Below are 20,664 nucleotides of genomic sequence, written 5' to 3'. Positions count from 1 at the left end.
TTAAGAGGTAGTTATTGCGCATTTTTTGACTTACAATTAAGAATTTTATATTCACCATTGGCGTGCATACGGGTAATATGACCGGGTAATATGACCCGTATGCACGCCAATAGTGAATATAAAATTCTTAATTGTATGGCAAAAAATGTGCAATAACTACTTCTTGAAACCTACTAAATTTCTTTTGCAAATCTCAACCGGTTTTAGAGCAATAAATAAATCGTCAGTTTGTAAGAAAAAAAATCAACATCCCGTATCTTGGAAACGAAGCTTTATATGTTTATAAAGCAAACGGTCATTATTTTTTCATGCAGAATTACCCCTTAAAGTTTGTCGCACTTATTTAGAAACACACTCTATGGATAAAGAACGTTGTTAGTTGTTAAAGTACCTAACTTTTTTATTATCCAACGTAAGCGAATGAATCAAAAACCAAAATGTTAAGGAAGCCTAAGGCTACAGTTTAGTTTTAATTTCAATATTTTTTATACGCTAGAATATTCCACAGAGTGTTACAAACTTTGAGGAAAATACACAATATCATTGTTACACCCGGTATACAATGATACTTATCTGTTTAGCAATAATATCATTACATTAATATTATTGAAGAATGAAGCTATGACATATTAAAAAAATCACTAAAATCGGACAACAGGTTTAGGAACTACAAGACATCAAAAATGTCCCATTTTTAAGGTGGTGCGTTAATTTTGACGCTTAGTGTATATATAGCTGCTCTTATGAGCATCCATGATCTTCATATGTATATTAGACCTAAGCTAGCCTGCAAGATACATAATTTGTTATGCAGAAGATCATTTCCTTTTTGTTTTAGATAAATCCAGTCCGAAACGAGTAATGTATTAGTCTCAAAGGAGTTTGTCGCATGTTTACCAGATCTACCTCTTCTTTTGCCACAAGCCAATTTTATAACAAGTTTAGAAATTCAGTCCAGTATGTATCCAGTGGTATCAATTTAGTTTCAAAATCAGGAAATTGCAATCTTAAAAAAAATCTTTCATAGTCTCTTCACTATTCCGCGTATATGACCTGACCGCCTGACCCTATATTCACCTGACCCTATATTCACCTGACTCCTTTGAGGTATGTTTAATTAATAGTAGTTAAAGAGAACTGTGTGGAACCTTAATATCTATGCAAACTGTTCAATCTTCCTTCTTTCCTACGACGCTCTTTTTGTCCTTCTCAATACCTTGTTGTACTCAGCCACAACTGTTAGATAATAGGCCTGAACTTTTGGCTCAATTAAATTGTCAAGGTTGCAATTCTTTCTAGAAGTATCTTCAATTTTCGTTAATAATCCTTCTTCTGCTGACTGAAAGTGGACTGACTCAGGGTAATCTCCATTCTTCTTCAGAACATCCCTCAGTCATGTTCGAAGGATTTTCTTGGACCCGCTGACATATTCATCCCTTTCTTTTAGTTGTTCACGCAACTGTTTTACTGAAAGTTCTGGTAAGAGCATCTTAGTCAGGCACACACGTACTTCTCAAATGTTCTGTTAAAGTCTTTTTAAATTGTCGTTACAAAGTCTTTCCGAATACCGAACAATTATATATATACATTAGCACTTCGAGCCAAGCAGGCTCATGGCTTGGTTTACAATCTTCCTCCATTCTTGCTTGTTCTTCGCTTTTTCTTTCCAATTGGTTGCATTGAGATACTTCAGGTCATCATTAACTTCATGGCTCCATCTGGTCCTAGGTCTTCCTTTTCTCTTTTTACCACCTATTGTAGCGCTTAACATGATTTTAGGCATTCTAACTTGGGCCATTCTTTGGACATGTCCTAACCATCTAAGTCTTTGTGATCTTACAACTGCAATTATATTAGGCTCCTTATACAATTCTTCTAACTCCTTGTTTGTTCTTCGTGTCCACTGATTGTTGATTATTTTTCCCCCAAATATCCTTCTAAGTATTTTTCTTTCCCATACTTGTAACATTGATTGCTCGGTTTTTGTCATAGTCCAAGTTTCTGAGGCATACGTAACTATTGGTCGTATCACAGTTTTATACGTTCTTAATTTAGCTGCTTTGGATATATTTTTGCTTCTGAGTATTTTATTGAGTGCATATATGCAACGATTCCCTGACATTAGTCTTTTGTGTATTTCATCCGGATATTTGGTTTACTAGAAAATAAGGTCCCTAAATATTCAAATCTGTCTACCTTTTCAAATTTATACATTGTTCCTTCATTCGTTGTTATCATTAAATATTGCCCTTGTTCAAATTTTTTGTCGGTCCATTCCATATACTTAGTTTTTGTTTCATTTATATAAAGTCCTTTTTCTCGAGCTGCCTTTTCTAGTCGTTCTACTACCTCTTTTAGTTGTTCCTTGCTTCTGGATAGAATTACTACATCATCCGCGAATGCCAAACATTGATGTTTTTTGTGATATATATGTCCTGATCTGTTAATATTAGCCTCTTTTATTATCATTTCCAATACTACATTAAATAGCAGTGATGACAACGGATCCCCTTGTCGTACTCCTTCTTTCACTTCGAAATTTTCTGTTAGTTTGTTATTAACTTTTACTTTATTTTCTGTTTTCGTAAGTGTAAGCTTTATCATTCTTATTATTTTTGGTGAAACTTCTAGATTTTTTAACGCTTTATATATTTCTTTTCTTTTTATTCTATCAAAAGCTTGCTTAAAATCTAAGAAGAGTGCCATTGTTGGTTTATTATATTCATAGCTCTCAGCTTGTATTTCTCTTAAAGTAAAGATGTTGTCTATAGTACTTCTTCCTTTTCTAAAGCCACACTGGTATTCACCTATGCTATTGTTAAGACTTCTTGCTAGCTTGTTTTTGATGTGGACTGCTAATATCTTATATATTACATTTAATAGTGCCACGCCCCTATAATTTTGACATTCTGCTTTGTCCCCCTTTTTATAAAGAGGACATATCACTGCTTGCTTCCACTCCATTGGTAGTTCTTCCTTTTCCCATATGTTTTTTAGTAATTTGTGTATTTTGTCTGTCAGCTGCGCTCCTCCATATTTTAACATTTCCGCTGTTATAGAATCACTTCCAGGACATTTATAGTTTTTTAGATTCTTAATAATAATTTCAACTTCATTTAGGGATGGTGCTATATCTTCCGTACTGTCTCTTTGCATACTCATTATGGCGTCTGTGTATCCTTCATTATCGTGATTTATGTGTTCCTCATTTCCATGATCTGTGTCTTCTTCATTGTGATTATTTGTGTACTCCCCGTTTAACAATTCATCAAAATATTGTTTCCATCGTTTTAATATTTCTTGGTCATCAAATATCATTTTTCCTTCATTATCTTTGTGGTAAATGGGCTGTGGTTTATATTCTCTTTTTTGATTTTTAATGCCTTGATATAAATTTCTAATAAGATTATTTTTGTAATTCTCTTCAATGTCTTTCAACTTATCTTCGTAAAATTTTCTCTTTTTATTTCGTAAAATTGCGCTGGTTTTTCTTCTTTGCTCTATGTAAAGTGTTTCCGCTGTTTTTGATTTCAGTCTTAGACTTTCTAATCGTAGCTTGTTCCGTTTCTCTATTTCTAGTTTGCATTCATCGTCGAACCATGCCTTTTGTTGTTTCTTGATTGGCTTGTCAGTATCATCTGCTACGGCTTTTAAAGTATTTTTAATTAAGTCCCATGTTTGTTCTACATTGTCATTTTCTGTAATAAGTTCCAGTTTCTTGTTAAGTGTCAACTGGTATACCTTTTTTTCTTCTTCTGTTTGTAACCTGACTAGCTTGTTCATCATGCGTTTTTCTCTGTTTCTGTTTCTATTTATAGGTATTATTTGTTTCATTTTTATTCCCACTAAAAAGTGGTCTGAATCTATATCTGGCCCTCTATATGTACGTATATGCATTATGCTTTTTTCTACATCCTTCTCTATTAAAACATGGTCTATTTGGTTTACCGTTTGACCGTCCGGCGATCTCCAAGTGCCCTTGTGTATTTCCTTTCTCTGGAAGTAGGTACTTTTTATTAAAAGGTTTTTTTTCTCTTGCAAAGTCGATGAGCATGTGTCCATTGTGATTCGTTGTTGGATGCAAGCTGTATTTTCCTATAGTAGGCTTAAATATGTCCTCTCTACCTATTTTGGCATTGGTATCTCCAAGGACTATTTTGAGATCATATTTGGGGATGGTTTCATATACTTGGTCCAGTAGGTTATAAAACTCTTCCTTTACCTCTATTTCTTTTTCTTCCGAAGGTGCATGAATATTTACAAATGAAATTTTTTGGAATTTTCCCTTTACTTTTTTTTTACCGAACAATTAACGCACTCTAATTATTCCCGACGAACAATACTTTTCAAAGTTCAAAAAGTCCTTTATCTACTCTCTCTCATATTATTATATATTATGTTTTTAGTTTGTGAAAACTGTCATTATAGATAGCAGTGCGTGAAGGGTTTAAAGTGTGAGTGAAGTAACAATGTATTTTAAATTGGATTTACTTTCTCGCACTGTTTTTGACACACTTTCATAACGAGCGATCCACAATTATTGGGATCAAAGCTAGCCGTGCAAAAAATTACGTATGTCTTGTTTTAATCTGAATTTATATCATTGGTTTATCAATTAATTTTGATTAACATTATAAAACATAAAAAATCAGTCAAAACCTTTAACACAGAACTTTAATCAAAAATAAAAAGAATTAACAAAATTATAAGTAACAATAATAAATTAAATCAAACAAGATGCTGTATATGTCCACTGTCCACCACCAACATCTCTACATAACCTAACTTTTCTTGTTAAGTTGACATACACTGCAAAGGTGAGGTAAACTGGAAAGTATATCTGAATGAAGAATAGACCTGTACTGTATAATCTCTGTCGTTATAATCAAATATCCTTAACTTTCGCGTTGTCATGGTGATGACATTGAGAATAAATTACAACAAAAGTTTTGGCAGTTTTATGGTTTGAAAGAAGCTTGAATTTTTAAATGTCAAAGTTCTAAAAATTGTAGAATAGAAATGTATTCCAGTGAGATAGAGCTGCAGCTTTTTATTTGTTTATCGTAGATAAAATATTGTATGAAACTGTGCGTGAAGTACACGCTCGTGCTCTAAACATCGCGTGCGTGCTCAAAAAGCATACTTCACGAACTATTTCATAAATAACTATTAAAGTCACATTTAAATTCAATTACCACACACCGTACACCAACTTAAGCGTTTTATTTAATTAAATAAAACTGACGGTTCGTATTTATATACCGACGTTTACAACTCAGAATTTATCTTGTAACTAACCAAAGACTAATATCAGTGCGCTATTTATAAGAAAATATAAGAATACCAGAAAGTTCCAGAATAGAGTATCTGCCCATCTCTATTCCTACTCTCGGCTGACCTGACCGAAGCTTCTGAATCATTCATTCCCATCGGCACGCGCTTCTAGAAGAATTTAAGATTTGTCTCGTCGGTCAAGTTGCAACTGTTATTCGCAGTCGGTCGAATTTAACTCTTTCGTTACAATATGTTACACCCTTTATAAATTTGTTAGAAAATCTGCAAAATCGATGTAAAGCTTATTTGCGCCGCGATGGTGCACGTTTTGAAATAAATTATGTAATTTAAAAAATAAGTTCAATGTTCACTTTCGGTACTGTTTTTATTTGGCGAATTATGTTACAACTGCACCGTTGCCTTGAGTCTTAAATACAATGTTTACAAATGATTATCATTTTTTTTATCTCTGCTCTCATTGAAATTGCTTGATAATGTTTATTTATTGAACCTTTTTTAATGGTGTATAAAAACCACTTAATAAGATATATAATTATTTAACCAAAAACAGTAATTATCTAGATTTTTTGGAATCGTAATTACAAAAATCAAATTTACTTCCAGTAAAAAGTGTTTAACGTAAAGTAACAGTTACGTAACGTATATTTTATTTTAATAATATGTTGTAGAGTGTCTATCGTGATTTAAAATTAACATTTACATGTACTCTATTTATTGACAACTTTAATTTCCTTTTCGATTCTTCTTCTTCAACTTCAACTCGCTTATATCTCAACAGTCGTATATTACAGTTGGGTCAGTGGATAGCTCCATTTGTTCTTATATATATCTGACCATATATTGTCTCTCCATCGCATTCGTGGGTGTCCTAAGGGCCTTCTTCCTGTGTCTTCTTTCCAGATTAACTTGAAAAGGCGGTTATTAGGGAGTCTGGGGACATGGCCAGCCCATCTTAGACGCTGAGATTTAATTTCTTGGACTATGTCGCTCGCCCTATACATATGCTTGGCCTCGGCATTTGTTCTCATTCGGTATGGGTTGCTATTAGATTCGTGATAAGGTCCAAATATTCTTCGGCGATTTTTCCTTTCAAAACATCCAAGTTTTCCTTCAATTGCTTTGGTCAGAGTCCACGTCTCACATCCATACATCAGCACCAGTCTAATCACTGTTTTATATATTCTGATTTTTGATGTTTGTGTTAGGCTCTTACATTTAATAGTATTGTGGAGGCTATACATACATTTGTTTGCTGTCTGAATTATCCCTTATTGATTGAAAGTTTCCTTCGCATTGATGACAGTGTTTCCCACAATGTCAATGTTAACCGCATATGCCAGTAGTAATTTTGGTCCATTTACTATCAGTAATTCTTTTCTAATTTATGCTGTTCTTACCACTTTCTCCAGGATTATATTAAAAAGAAGAGGTGCAAGCGCATATCCTTGTTTCAGGCCACTGCTTATTTCGAACTTCAATTGCCGCCTTACGTCCATTATCTATTTATTACGGTGATCTTTCCTTTCTTTAGTTCCTATAGTCGATTTTACTGTAGTTAATATGGTTCTACTTATTAGGTTCCACTGATCTTCTTATCTTCTCCCTTCTTTTCCTTCATACTCAGTCAGCTACCTCTTTATTTATTCTTCAAATTTCTTTCGACTTTCGGGTCTTTTCAGTTTTCTCAGTGTACATCCTACATCTGAAGTGTACCTGCATATAAAAAATATCTGATATATATTTTTATAGTATCTGATGTATCTGATGAGTGATAAGTAATATAAAAAAACTATACGGGGATATGTTGAATTAGTTGTGTGCATGACTTTCCCCAACGGCCGGAAACCAGAGTGGGGGACGAGGGTAGTTATAAAGGACAAAGTCGCCGTTTTTATTATTTTTTTTTGTGACGCTCATGATCGAGATAGCGCACCAAAATTTGGGAATAAGTAGATCATGACGTAACTAAGCAAAATCTCCGGGGGTGGCACGCTGCGTGGCCGACAAAGGGGTGGGGCAGGGGTGAATATAAAAAATATAAGGGGTTTTTTGCGACGTTCATGATTGAGATAGTGCACCAAAATTTGGGAATAAGTAGACCATGACATAACTAAGAAAAATCCCCAGAGGCGGAAACCAGAGTGGAGGAGGAGGGTAGTTATAAGGGGTAAAAGTCGCTGTTTTTATTATTTTTTTTTGTGACGCTGATGGAGATAGTGCACCAAAATTTTGGAGTAGATAGGTCATGACGTAACTAAGTAAAATCTCCAGGGGCGGAACGCTGCTTGGGGTACAAAGGGGTGGTAGGCAGGGGTGAGTGTAAAAATATAAGGGGTTTTTTGCCGTTCGTGATTGAGATAGTGCACCAAAATTTGGGAATAAGTATATCATGACATTACTAAGTAAAATCTCCAGGGGTGGAACGCTGCGTGGGGGACAAATGTTGTACTGCGTCACAAAAAAAATTATACAAACTGCGACTTTGACCCCTTAAAACTACCCTCATCCCCAACTCTGGTTTCCGCGACTGGAAATTTTGCTTAGTTACATCATGATCTACTTACTTCCCAAATTTTGGTTCACTATCTCGATCACGAACGTCACAAAAAACCCCTTATATTTTTTATATTCACCCCTGCCCCACCCCTTTGTCGGCAACGCAGCGTTCCACCCCCGGACATTTTGCTTAGTTACGTCATGATCTACTTATTCCCAAATTTTGGTGCGCTATCCTAAGTATGAGCGTCACAAAAAAAATAATAAAAACCGCGACTTTGACCCCTTATAACTACCCTTGTCCCCCACTCTGGTTTCTGGCTCTGGGGATTTTACTTAGTTATGACATGGTCTACTTATTCCCAAATTTTGGTGCACTATCTCGAATCACGAACGTCGCAAAAAACCCTTATATTTTTTATATTCAGCCCTACCCCCACCCCTTTGTCGGCCACGCAGCGCTCCGCCCCTAAAGATTTTACTTAGTTACGTCATGACCTACTTATTCCCAAATTTTGGTGCGCCATCTCGATCATGAGCGTCACAAAAAAGTAATAAAAACCGCGACTTGACCCCTTATAACTACCCTTGTCCCCCACTCTGGTTTCCGGCCGTTGGGGAAAGTCATGTACACAACTAATTCAACATATCCCCGTATAGTTTTTCCATATTACTTATCACGCACAAAATCCGCTTCTATCTCTCCGACTATGATTTTATTTTGTATATCTCATCTGTAGCTTCCCAAAATTGTTTTAAAAAAGTAAATTTTATAATGTCTTATCTAAGTTTCCGTGTCCTATTACGCAAATATTTAATTTTATTAAAACAAAAAATTGTTAATTATTACCTTGAGTAATACATCACCAAGTTATGAATATTCAAATAAAAATTATTGTACATTATCCAACACTACGAATTATTTAGTATTAAATTACTTATCCTCCTGTTATTTTTGCAGCAATGCCATGGTTTGGTATGGACATAGGTGGCTCGCTATGCAAGTTAGTGTATTTTGAACCTAAGGAGCTTCCAGGAACCAGGGAAGAGGCAGCTTCCCAAGTAGAGACTCTAATGAACATTAGGAGGTACCTTACAAAGAATTCTGCATATGGAAAGACTGGTCATCGAGACATGCATTTACAGGTAGGTTACTATTTCTAATTATTTTGTGAAAAGTTTGAAAACGTTAGTTTTTAATGTCTAATTTAGACTAGAAGGTATTTATCACAGTCTAGAATCTAGAAGGTATTTAGCTGAACTGTGAAGTTTTCTATTGTGCAATTATTGTTTCGTATAAAAACATACGTGCTGGAACTGTCTCTTGTCCTTAACAATGATGACAAACAAAACTTCTAAGTGGTTACATTTTTAATTAACTAAGACTAAGTGATTGATTATAAAAGACTGATTCATTAATATTCGTCGAAGCAGATACAATTCGATGTTGAAGTGATGGTAGATCGTGAGCACAGTTAATTTTACAAACACTTTTATTTTACAATTTGTGTTAAAATTTACTAGGTTTAAAATTGACCACTTAGCTATGTAGAGATGCACGATAACACATAGTGGGAGCGAAATATGTAATAATTCGATGAGTGCGAAAGAGATGCACCATTCCGGCAGTCCAATGGGGCATCTCACTCGCACTCACATTGACCGCTGCCTCAATACGCTCTTAGCGCTCATTGTTAATAATTAAAATAACAGCTTAGTAATAAAGTTATGACAAAAATTTCTTCAGGTTCTTGAAAGGGGGCTTTAATTTGATTTAGTCACTTTCTGACTCTCATAATAATAATTTTTAATTGAGTTATTAAGCCATAAAAATGGTCATATTCGCATTTTTCTAATTTTAAATCGCGTATAACTCGATAACAATAAATTCTAGAGAAAAATCACAGGACAACCTTTTTTACTCCGAATGACCCAAATAATCTAAGAAAAATTTGTCTGAAATAAAAAAAATTGTTGATGGATTCGACCGTTACTTGATGGAAGTTCATTTTATCTAACAATAATACACTGAAAACGTTTGTTTTCTATACTTCCACAAAATTTATTACAACTATGTGACTACAGCTGTTTCGGCAAAGTGCCTTTCTCAAGTGATTTAGTTTACAATGGTTTGCCTATTTAAAGTCTTTAACTGAAGAGGTTGAGGAGTGGGGAGCTATTTGTCTCGAGTTGATCGTTCAGAATTATATCTGTATTTTTCAATTTATTAATTTCCATAGATTCTAATAAAGATAGCTTAAGGCCTTTATTTTGAATATGCATAATTTGAAACTGTTCATTAAAATAATGATTATGATCTAGAACAGTGGTGCTCAGACTTTTACTGCGAGGGATCTACCACATAAACTGCAAGCGTCCAGCGATCGACTGCTAGGAAAAAAAGCGATTTTGAAAATAAAAATCTTTATTGCACATTTCTATTTGATAAAAAGTTGTAACTACATAGAGTTGTAATTACAGCAATGTTTTTCATCTTAATTTTATTTGAATGTTGATGCATGGCACTGCATATCATCCACAAGTTATAATCATATTATGATGGTACGTAATTGCCAAGCCAAAAGCAAGCATGATGAGAGATGTTGGAGAAGCAAGCATGTTGTAATCGTCAGTTAGCCGATTACAACACTTTAATTTTCCCACCTTCATCAATTTGGGAAAATGCAGACTCTCACACAAGTACGTTGGTCCAAAGAATGCTGTGAGCTGAAAAGCTACTTGCCTCAAAGACGGATATTTGTCAGGGGATATGAAAGACCAAAATTTCGTATCGGTCGCTCTGGACTTTTATTTTCAGTACCGCATTTTGGACGGAAATGATCTCTATATTGAAAGTAAAGGATGTTTCAGTGGCAATTTTTTCCATGTCTTCACAAGAAAATGGATTAGACATAAATGTTACAATATCTGTCAGTTTTTAAAAATTAGCGAAGCTTCTTTCAATGTCTCTACGAACTGCTTGCAGCTCCATCTCATAATAACCAACTTTTTTCAACAATGGAATGTTGTTTAACTCCTTTCTCTTCCTTTAATCAATCAATAATTTCAATTTTTTGACAAAGAAATCAGCAAGTGTGGTGAGTCAGCACAGTCCCCGTCTTTTCCCATTTGTATTTTTTCAGTGAATCGCGATCGACTTCAATAACTTTGGCGATCGACCGGTCGATCGCGATCGACTCTTTAAGCACCGCTGATCTAGAAGGTGAAGTGCGTATGTAGAAGTGTCTGTTTTTTTATTGTTGAAAACCCTTTTGTGTTCTGCTATCCGTTTGTCAAAAGTTCTGTCAGTTTGACCGATGTAAGTTTTCGGACAGTCACCACAAGTTAGTTTGTAAACACCACTCTGTAGTTGTTTTCTCTTTCGGCTCTTATTGTTCTTAATATATTTGCTTAAGTTGTTGTTAGTTCTGAAAGCTGGTGTTATTCCTTTCTTCTTTATGTATCTGGCTATTTTTGTTGTTATCTTGCCAGTATATGTGATAAATCAGAAGGTACTGGGTTCTTTCTGTGGTGGTGGATAGACTAATTTCAGGGCTTTCTTATGGAGTTTTTGGTTTAAAATTTTGTTAATTGTTTGTTCGTTATAGCCATTGTTTACTGCTATTTGTTTAATGATGTTCAGTTCTATCTCGAAGTTACTTTTTGACATGGGAAAAGTAACTTCGAGATAGAACCGAACATCATTAAACAAATAGCAGTTATAACGAACAAACAATTAACAAAATTTTAATCCAAAAACTCCATAAGAAAGCCCTGAAATTAGTCTATCCACCACCACAAAAAGAACCCAGTACCTTCTGATTTATCACATATACTGGCAAGATAACAACAAAAATAGCCAGATACATAAAGAAGAAAGGAATAACACCAGCTTTCAGAACTAACAACAACTTAAGCAAGTATATTAAGAACAATAAGAGCCGAAAGAGAAAACAACTACAGAGTGGTGTTTACAAACTAACTTGTGGTGACTGTCCGATAACTTACATCGGTCAAACTGGCAGAACTTTTGACAAACGGATAGCAGAACACAAAAGGGCTTTCAACAATAGAAAAACAGACACTTCTACATAAGCACTTCACCTTTTAGATCATAATCATTCTTTTAATGAACAGTTTCAAAATCTGCATATTCAAAATAAAGGCCTTAAGCTATCTTTATTAGAATCTATGGAAATTAATAAATTGAAAAATACAGATATAATTCTGAATGATCAACTCGAGACAGACAGCTCCCCACTCCTCAACCTCTTCAGTTAAAGACTTTAAATAGGCAAACCATTGTAAACTAAATCACTTGAGAAAGGCACTCTGCCAAAACAGCTGTAGTCACATAGTTGTAATAAATTTTGTGGAACTATAGAAAACAAACGTTTTCAGTGTTTTATTGTTAGAAAAAAAATTGTTTTTGTGAATTTGTTTAAAAAATGTTTGAACAATTATTCGACCAGGGCACCGCCTGGCACCCTGTGGATTTGTTATAAGGACCCATTTTTGAGTAAATTTGTGCGAAAAAATTTAATCGGAATAATTTATCTAACGGGGGCGACGATACAACCTGGACTACAAGGATTTGTCATCAGCTCTCCCTTCTATACTTTTTAGAAACTTCAAAAACGTGTATAACATAACTGTTTTTTTGCTGGCCTGTAATATAAAAAGCAAATAACTATTTAATAATGAATTATTTACATCTTTCCGTGATAAAAATCAAATTACGCGTTACATAACAAATAATATGTATAAAAAAATCTACTTAATCTTTAAGGTTTTTTAACAGTATTTTCAGCTATCACGTTTGTGAAATTGGGTACCTATATAAATAGAACGTAATGTTTGCATTGTATTTTTAAAAATAACTTTTTAACATTAATTTATCAATATTACGAATTGATAACGCATTTTTACGAGCACTACTACACAAGTTTTGAGAGATGAAATCGGTGTAGAGACGTAGAATATTATACCATTATCGTAAAGTTTGACATTAATGCTATAAGTATTCAGATTTATAATGCTAATAAAAAATGACTTCCGAAAATTCCGAAAAAATATCTGAGTTTTAACCATAGATATAATAACAAATAGATTAGGCAAGGTCCGAAAAATAGCGTAACGCGGAGCAGTTCGGGTCGGTGGTCTATCTATCTCTCTCTATTGGCGCTTAGCTTTCTCTCTCTAGCATATGATGGCCGCTGTCTCTGTGTCCGTGTCGTTCCATTACTCCCACCTCTTGGTAGATACGCTCACACTCATACGACAGACAAAGATAGCTCGACCACCGTACTTGATATTGGCGTTACACCCCGATGCATTGAGTGGCTTATTCCTAGCCTAGTCTATTGTTAATATGTCTGTGGTTCTAACTGAGTTCATCCCATTACCACAAAAAACCCAACGAATGAAGTGCGAACAATATAGAACTATCAGCTTGGTGCTTAATGAATCATGTTTTAAACATTTTTCTTGAGAGTGGTACATGAACATGTCTGCAAAAAACTAGACGATAAAATAACAGGAAACCAACTGGGATTTAGAAAAAGCTTTGGCACTAGAGAGGCATTAGGTATTTACTATTCGCCGTGTGCAATCTTGCAACTTTCTTAAATAATCATTGTCAATTCAAATTGTCAAATTGACGTATATTTCATACCTACTGTCATTGAAGAAGAAAAATTATATGTTGCTACACAATATTGATATGATATGCAATTATTATATACAGTATTTCTCATGATCATCTTTCAGTGCGTCACAGTTTTTCGATTGCTTTCTAACGCATTAAATTGTATGTGACAGAAAAAAAGGCACGTCGGTGATTACATTTCGTCGGTGACATTTTTATAACATTTATTCTAGTTATTCTAGTTGTCGATAGATGGCGCCATAATAAAAAATATTTTTTTTTTAATTAGATAATAATATTACAAATATATTCTGTATAATTTATAAGACTATACAAATCAAAGAAAATACCATTTTATAAATGCAAGAAACACATTTGATTTGTTTTTATTCCAAATTGAAAATAAAATGTGACAACTGTCAGATTTAACTAAAATGTCATGTTAGAATAAATGTCATAAATGTGTATTATCACGGACTTACCCTTTTTCCTATCATTTGTTACGCACTGAAAAATGATCATGAAAAGGACAATAAAAGTAAATTTAATTAATTGTATTTTGCTTGCAGTACTGCATTTTAATAATTAATTTTATTTACTACATACAATTGTTTACCTTTTAATAACACAACCTTAATATTACTTTTTCTTCTTATAATTTTTTTGGGCTATGGCCTTGACAATTGTCCAGTAACCAGGACCAATATGATTGGCCAATATAATTAAAAGTGAGAAAAATGTTGCCGAGTTATGAAACCAGGTGTCGCTTTTCCAAACTTGCACGGTCCCAATACAAACACTCATAGAACGGTGTCGAGATGTCAACTGTGACGTATTCACATGTCTAGTTGACTTTGAGAAAGTCTTCGACAAAATACACCACAGAAATCTTGCAAACATATTACGGAACACAGAAATGGATGATCAGGATGTGAGAATCATTATAAATTTTTTATAAAAGGTATATTTGTTAAAATCCCTGTACAGGGCTACATCACAAAACAGAACTAGTTTGCAATCGGTTGACCGATCATCATCAGTGTTTTCCTAAAATGTGTATAACTTGAATCTAACATGCTAACCACCAAAGTAAAAAATATTTGGGTAAAAACCCTTTATAATTAATCCGTCATAGGAACAGAAAAATGATGTGAATTTAAACATGGATGTTTAAGATATCCAATGTTTCATGCTCGAGGTACCATTGAGCTCAATTTTACTTGTTCACATCATGGCTGTATGGAAGCAAGTGTACACTGCAAGTGGCATCCGGTCGACGCGCGTTTTTCAAACTTTAACGCGCTAGAGCAATAAAGTGACGGTACTCAGTAAACGTCAACTTTTCGTTGCCATTGACAAGCGAAAAAGTCTTCTTTATCAAGTGATTGTAGAAAAATAGTATATTGTACAACAAGAGAGAAAAAAGACATATTTCTCACGAGCGCAGAAGTTTGTTGGCACGAGCCGAGGTACGAGGCGAGTGCCGCAAATCAAGCGAGGGAGAAATATGTCATTTTCTCACGTGTTGTACACTGTACTTTTTCTATGGATGCGTTTTTGTCAAGAGTTCAATCTTCAAAATTAAATAATTTAGGTGCTATTATGTAGATTATATGCCAAAATTGAAATAAAATACATATTATATACATATGTAGGGATTTAATATTCTTAATATTTATATACTTTTATTTATTTAAAATTATAGTTACCAGTTATATTTGAACAGTTTTGAAAGGTAATTCCTCGTAAGTTTTGATTTGACACATTTTATTTGACAAATATATTTGTGTTTGTATTGTGCATGTTACCATGGAAACCGCGATTCTACATATGGAACCCGTGAGAAAAAATATTTCTCGCTGCAATGGCCGACTTTTCTCACACCCTGAAAAATTGTTCTTTTTGAATGTATGTAAGTAGTGAGAGAAGTTGCACATTGTATAGCATCCATAGAAAAATAATATATTTACATTGTACACATTCTAAGAAATTGAAAACTTATAATTTGCGTTGTATCCCGTGCTAATAACTCTGAGTAGTTGTAGTGCAGTCACTGAAGGTTAGGTTAGGTATCACCTCCGATTTCGTTGAACCTAAATCGATTTTATGATAATTGGTGAGTATTTAGAGAATACCTCAAGAAACAAAAGTGACATGGTACCAACTTGCACTTTTAGCCAGGGGTGGATGCCACCTTCTCGGCGGTGAAAATTATTTTATTAAAATTAGAAATTATTCGATTTTGTATTAGCTTTAATTTTAATAATCATAATATTTTTCTAAAAACCTATAGTTTTTAAGTATTTTATGAATACCGCTTTAAAACAAGCATTTTTTTCACGAAAAAATAAAATCTTAGACCTTTCTTCTTCTTCAGGTGCCGTGTCCGTATTCAGACGTTGGCCGTCAGCATGTTTACAAGTTCCTGAAACCTCTCTCTATCGGCTGCTGCGCGAAATAATTCTTCGAACGTGGAACCACACCATTATTGTCTAATATTACGGAACCATGAAAGTTTCTTTCGACCAATCCATCTCTTTCCCTCCACTTTTCCTTGTATTATAAGGCGAAGTAGATGTTATTTAGGTTCTCTAATTATATGGCCGAAGTATTCTGTTTTTTCCTCTTTATGATGTTTATGAGCAGACGTTCTGAGTTCATCATTTGGAGAACATTTTCATTGGAAGTGTGCGAAACCCCACGATATCTTTAGGATTCGTCGATAGCACCACAATTCGAATTCTTCTAATTTATTGAGAATTATGGTTTTTAACGTCCATGTCTCACAACCATACAATATTATAGACCACACGTAACATTTTAGGACCTTCTTGCTAATCTTCATAGACAGGCTTCGGTTACATAAAACTGGTTTCCAGGTCATAAAAGCCTTACGTGATATTTCATTCCTGGTTATTATCTCTTCATCACAATCGCAATTTACATTTAACCAACTGCCAAGGCATTTAAAATGATTTACCCGTTTTATCTCCTCTCCATCAAGAGAAAGCACGCCTTGATCTACATTTATCTTTCCAACTGCCATCCACTTTGTCTTTGAAATATTGATTTTTAGGCGTCTCCGATAACTTCCTTTACTGACTGAATTTACTAATGTCTGGAGACCTTTTAAATTTTCTGCAAGAATGGCTTTGTCATCAGCATATCTGATCTTGTTGATTACTTCTCCGCCCAGTCTTACTTACTCCCTCTTGTCAGTCGTCCAAATAGCCCAGTAAATGAACGGGAAATTCGGCGATACCGTGTAATTTTCAGGGGCAACTCCGAATTGCGTGAAAATTTGGATTTAGGTTCTACTTACCCTCCACTTCAAAGTTGAAATTGTGCCGTTGGTTGCTTTTACTTGGGGGGTGACAGTCACCCCTTCTCGGGGGTGAAAAAACATACGTTCAAGATAAGACCGGAAATGGATAAATTGACTGATTTTAAGCAACTTCTGTTATATAGAGTTTTTTACGTAAGTCAATACTTTTCGAGTTATTTGCCATTGAAAATGTTGATTTTTCGACAAAAAACTACGTTTTCAGACGGTTTTTCGCAAATAACTCAAAAAGTAAATGTTTTATAAAAAAAATATCCTTAGCAAAAGAGTAGCTTATAAAAAAACCCAAAAAAATGGTGTATCAGTAAAGTCTATCAATTAAATAAAAACAAAGTTGTAGCTCATGAAAAATACGTTCTTATTCGTCTTATCCCAAATCGAATATTTCAAGGTGAAATCACCGAAAAATTAAGCACTTTTCAGGAAAAACCTATCTAAACTTTTTTAAAGTGTTTATAAAAAGCTTTGTTTTAATTGTTAACAAAAGTTTTAGCATTAAAAATAAGCGAGTTACGCTCAAAACAAAGTTGGCCCTCTTTTTTTTTTGTAAAAAATCATGAAAATCTCGCCGTGTTTATCTTCCCAAATGAAATTAATCGCTGCCGCTTTACAAACAATTTACTTACCTATCTATTTTTTATATGATGTCAGTCTCACCAGTTTAAAGTGTTTATTTTTGAAAGGGTTATAATTGAGAAACCTTGAATGGGTCACTAATCACGAGTGTATGCAAATTTTGAACAGTCATATCTTAACCAATTTTTGTCTTACGGAGAAACAAAATGAAACTAGCATATTTATAATAGCAAAACCTATATTTTTTTACTCTTTAAGATTTTTCTTATCACTAATACTTTTTAAGTTATTTTGAAAAAATGAAATTTTTCAAAAATTTTTGGAAATTTTTTTTTACTATAAAACCGAATGCTTTAAAAAATAAGCACTTCAAACCAATCAAACTTACAGATCATATAAACAATACACATACAGTTAAAATAGATGGTAAAGCCAAACGATTAATTTCATTTAGGGTGCTAAATAGAGGGAGGTTTTCACGATTTTTTTTACCAACAAAAAGGGGCCAACTTTTTTTTTCAGTGTAACTCGTTTATTTTTGATGCTGTAAACTTTTGTAAAAAAACAACTAATAAGCTTTTGTCGATACTTTAAAAATGTTAATTAGGTTTTCCCGAAAAATGCTTCTTCGGTGATTTCGCGTTGAATTATTCGATTTGGAATTAGACGAATAAGAACGTATTTTTTTACGAGCTACAACTTTGCTTCTACTCAATCTGTAGACTTTACTGGTACACCATTTTGTTCATTTTTTTATAGGCTACACTTTTGCTAAAAATATTTTTTTCGATAAAATATTCACTTTTTGAGTTATTTGGGAAAACGGTCTGAAAACGTAGTTTTTTTTGTCGAAAAATCAACATTTTAAATCGCGAATAACTCGAAAAGTATTCACTTACGTAAAAAACTTTATAGAACAAAAGGTGCTTAAAATAAGTCAATTTATCCATTTCCGGGCCTTATTTTAAACACGCGTTTTTCACCCCCGAGAAGGGGTAAATGTCACCCCCCAAGTAAAAGCAACCAACGGCACAAATTCAACTTTGAAGTGGAGGGTAAGTAGAACCTAAATCCAAATTTTCATGCAATTCGGAGTTGCCCCTGGAAATTACACTCCAAAACGGTCATTTATTGGGCTAAAAGCCTCACTAAAGATTTCTTCAGAGTACATATTAAAGAGACTGGGTGACAAAACACAATACTGTCGCACTCCACGTTTGATGGGTAGTTTTTCAGTACGACTATCTCCAACTTGAATAGATGCTACTTGATTGTAATATAAGTATTTTAGCAGTCTTATATCGTAGTGGTCAAGTCCTGCTGCCTGTAGGCAATTGAAAAGTATATCGTGTTGTACTCGGTCGAATGCCTTCTCGAAGTGGATGAAACAAACATAAACGTTCTTTCGGAATTCACAGCTTTTTTGTAAAAGAACGCGCATACAAAATAGTGCCTCTCTAGTTCCTAGACCATCTCTAAATCCAAATTGCTTATTACCCATTCTACTTTCACACAGAAGGAATACTCGGTTTTGTATAATTCGTAAAAATATGTTAAGTGCGTGACTGATCAAACTTATTCCGATGGGTGAGTTGCGGAATTTAATTAAAAATGGATATAATAAAACAAACGGTAATTTTATTTTTGCAACGAAAATGTGTTCGTTTAGGTCTCTCGGAGAGGGTCGCGTCGGTATGTGTGAATGGTTCGCATGCTGCGTAGTGACTAAAGAAAGCAACCACAAACGAAGATAATGTTTGTATTCCTTTTCCCCTGACCAGATGATCACATAAATCACTATCAAGTCTGGCGTCTACTTTTACGGTTTTAAGAAAAATAATTTCGAATGCAAGCTAGCATGTTGACACATTAACTGTCTGATAAAATACTTAATTAATGAGGGTGCAGTTTGTTGCCGCATAGACGAACAACAGATGTCACAGGGTAAGGCCATAACCTTCGTATTTGAATATGCAGTTTGAATGACTAACGTTGTTTTGTTTTTGAGAAAAAATATTAAAATTACAATTAGCAAAAATAGTAATTAAAGCGTATCGCTATAAACTGATTAGTCTAAAATCGCTGCATTTGGTGGGCCTGCTTTTCTTTGGTAAGAAATCTAGATCTTCAGATCTAGATCTTTAGTAACCCTAAAAGTTGCTTTATTGCTTTATTTTAATAACTTTATGTAACAAATTTTGCTTAGGATTTGTCCCTCTATCAATTTGTGGGGTTATTTTTAATAAAATAATTTTCACCCCGAGAAGGGGTGGCGTCCACTCTCAAGGTAAGAGCACAATATGGTACCATGTAACTTTTGTTTCTTGAGGTTTCTTGAGAAATCTGAGCTAATAGTTGATTTTTGCCTTCACACACTGTACTATTGATGCACGGTTCAGTGTAGGGCTTCCAATCCCGGAATTCCGAGATCTCGGTATTGCGGGATCCCGCGTCATTTTCCAATCCCGCATGATGCAGGATTACAGGCGCGGGATTTGCGGGACTGAAAAAAGAGTACATTCGACCTCTAGCCAGCGCTATCTCCCGGTGACTTTTGTGAGTTTTGATGCTTTAGTAAATCTAAAAAATATCTTGAAGCCGGTAAAACTTGCTGTTGAACTCCTTTACCGTCAAGATGCCAATATCATTACTGCTGAAGCTACGCTCTTTATTGTCAAGAAACTGGAAGATAATCATTCAACGTTAGCTTCAGAATTAGCTTTGTCTTTGCGCAGACATATTTTACAACATAGAAATGTGGCTGCACTACTGATTTATCACGCGTCGTGTGACGAAGAGACTGAGAGCAATGATGACGAAGAGGCTGATCAAATAAGAAACGTCAATGTAGAGGTTCCGTCATGCGGTTCCGATCTTGATCTTACATTGCAAAAGGAGTTAAAGTTAACTTTATCGTCAGCATGTAATGTACTTTGACCATATCGAACTAATACATTTGAGTTCATTATAAAAAAGAAAAGACTCTATGAATCTGGGGGGTTAATGGGAAAATATGTTACATTTACATATAAAGCCTTAAAAGGAATGCCGCCGACAAGTGTAGATGCCGAAAGGGCGTTTTCTGCTGCCGGCTATATTGCCTCTAAAATACGCAGTAGTTTGGCAGACGACAGTTTAATGTTGTGCTTCCTTCGCATTGAAATAATTGAAAGCTTTAGATAAATAATAGTAACCTATAGGTAAGTAATATATCAACTAAATAAGTAAAGTAAATTACATGTCAATTTTCAGTTGAAAATGTGTTTTTTTGTTGATTTTTAAAACTTGGTGTATTTTTGGAAGATAG

General features: G+C 34.3%; 1 protein-coding gene across 4 annotated transcripts in view; it reads left to right on the top strand.

The window, feature by feature from the left end:
• Positions 1-20,664, top strand: part of LOC114325539 (pantothenate kinase 3) — a 187,916-nt gene that overhangs the window by 96,141 nt on the left and 71,111 nt on the right. For all 4 annotated transcript variants that reach the window (XM_028273611.2, XM_028273612.2, XM_028273610.2 and 1 more), the window contains one exon: positions 8,753-8,937. In XM_028273611.2, coding sequence (XP_028129412.1) covers positions 8,753-8,937 — 185 coding nt within the window. The remainder of the gene's footprint in view (positions 1-8,752; positions 8,938-20,664) is intronic.

The sequence above is a fragment of the Diabrotica virgifera genome, chromosome 1, assembly GCF_917563875.1.
Source record: "Diabrotica virgifera virgifera chromosome 1, PGI_DIABVI_V3a".
Classification (NCBI taxonomy): Eukaryota; Metazoa; Arthropoda; class Insecta; order Coleoptera; family Chrysomelidae; genus Diabrotica; species Diabrotica virgifera.
The sequence above is the reverse complement of the archived record's forward strand: the minus strand, read 5'-3'. Positions and strand labels throughout refer to the sequence as shown.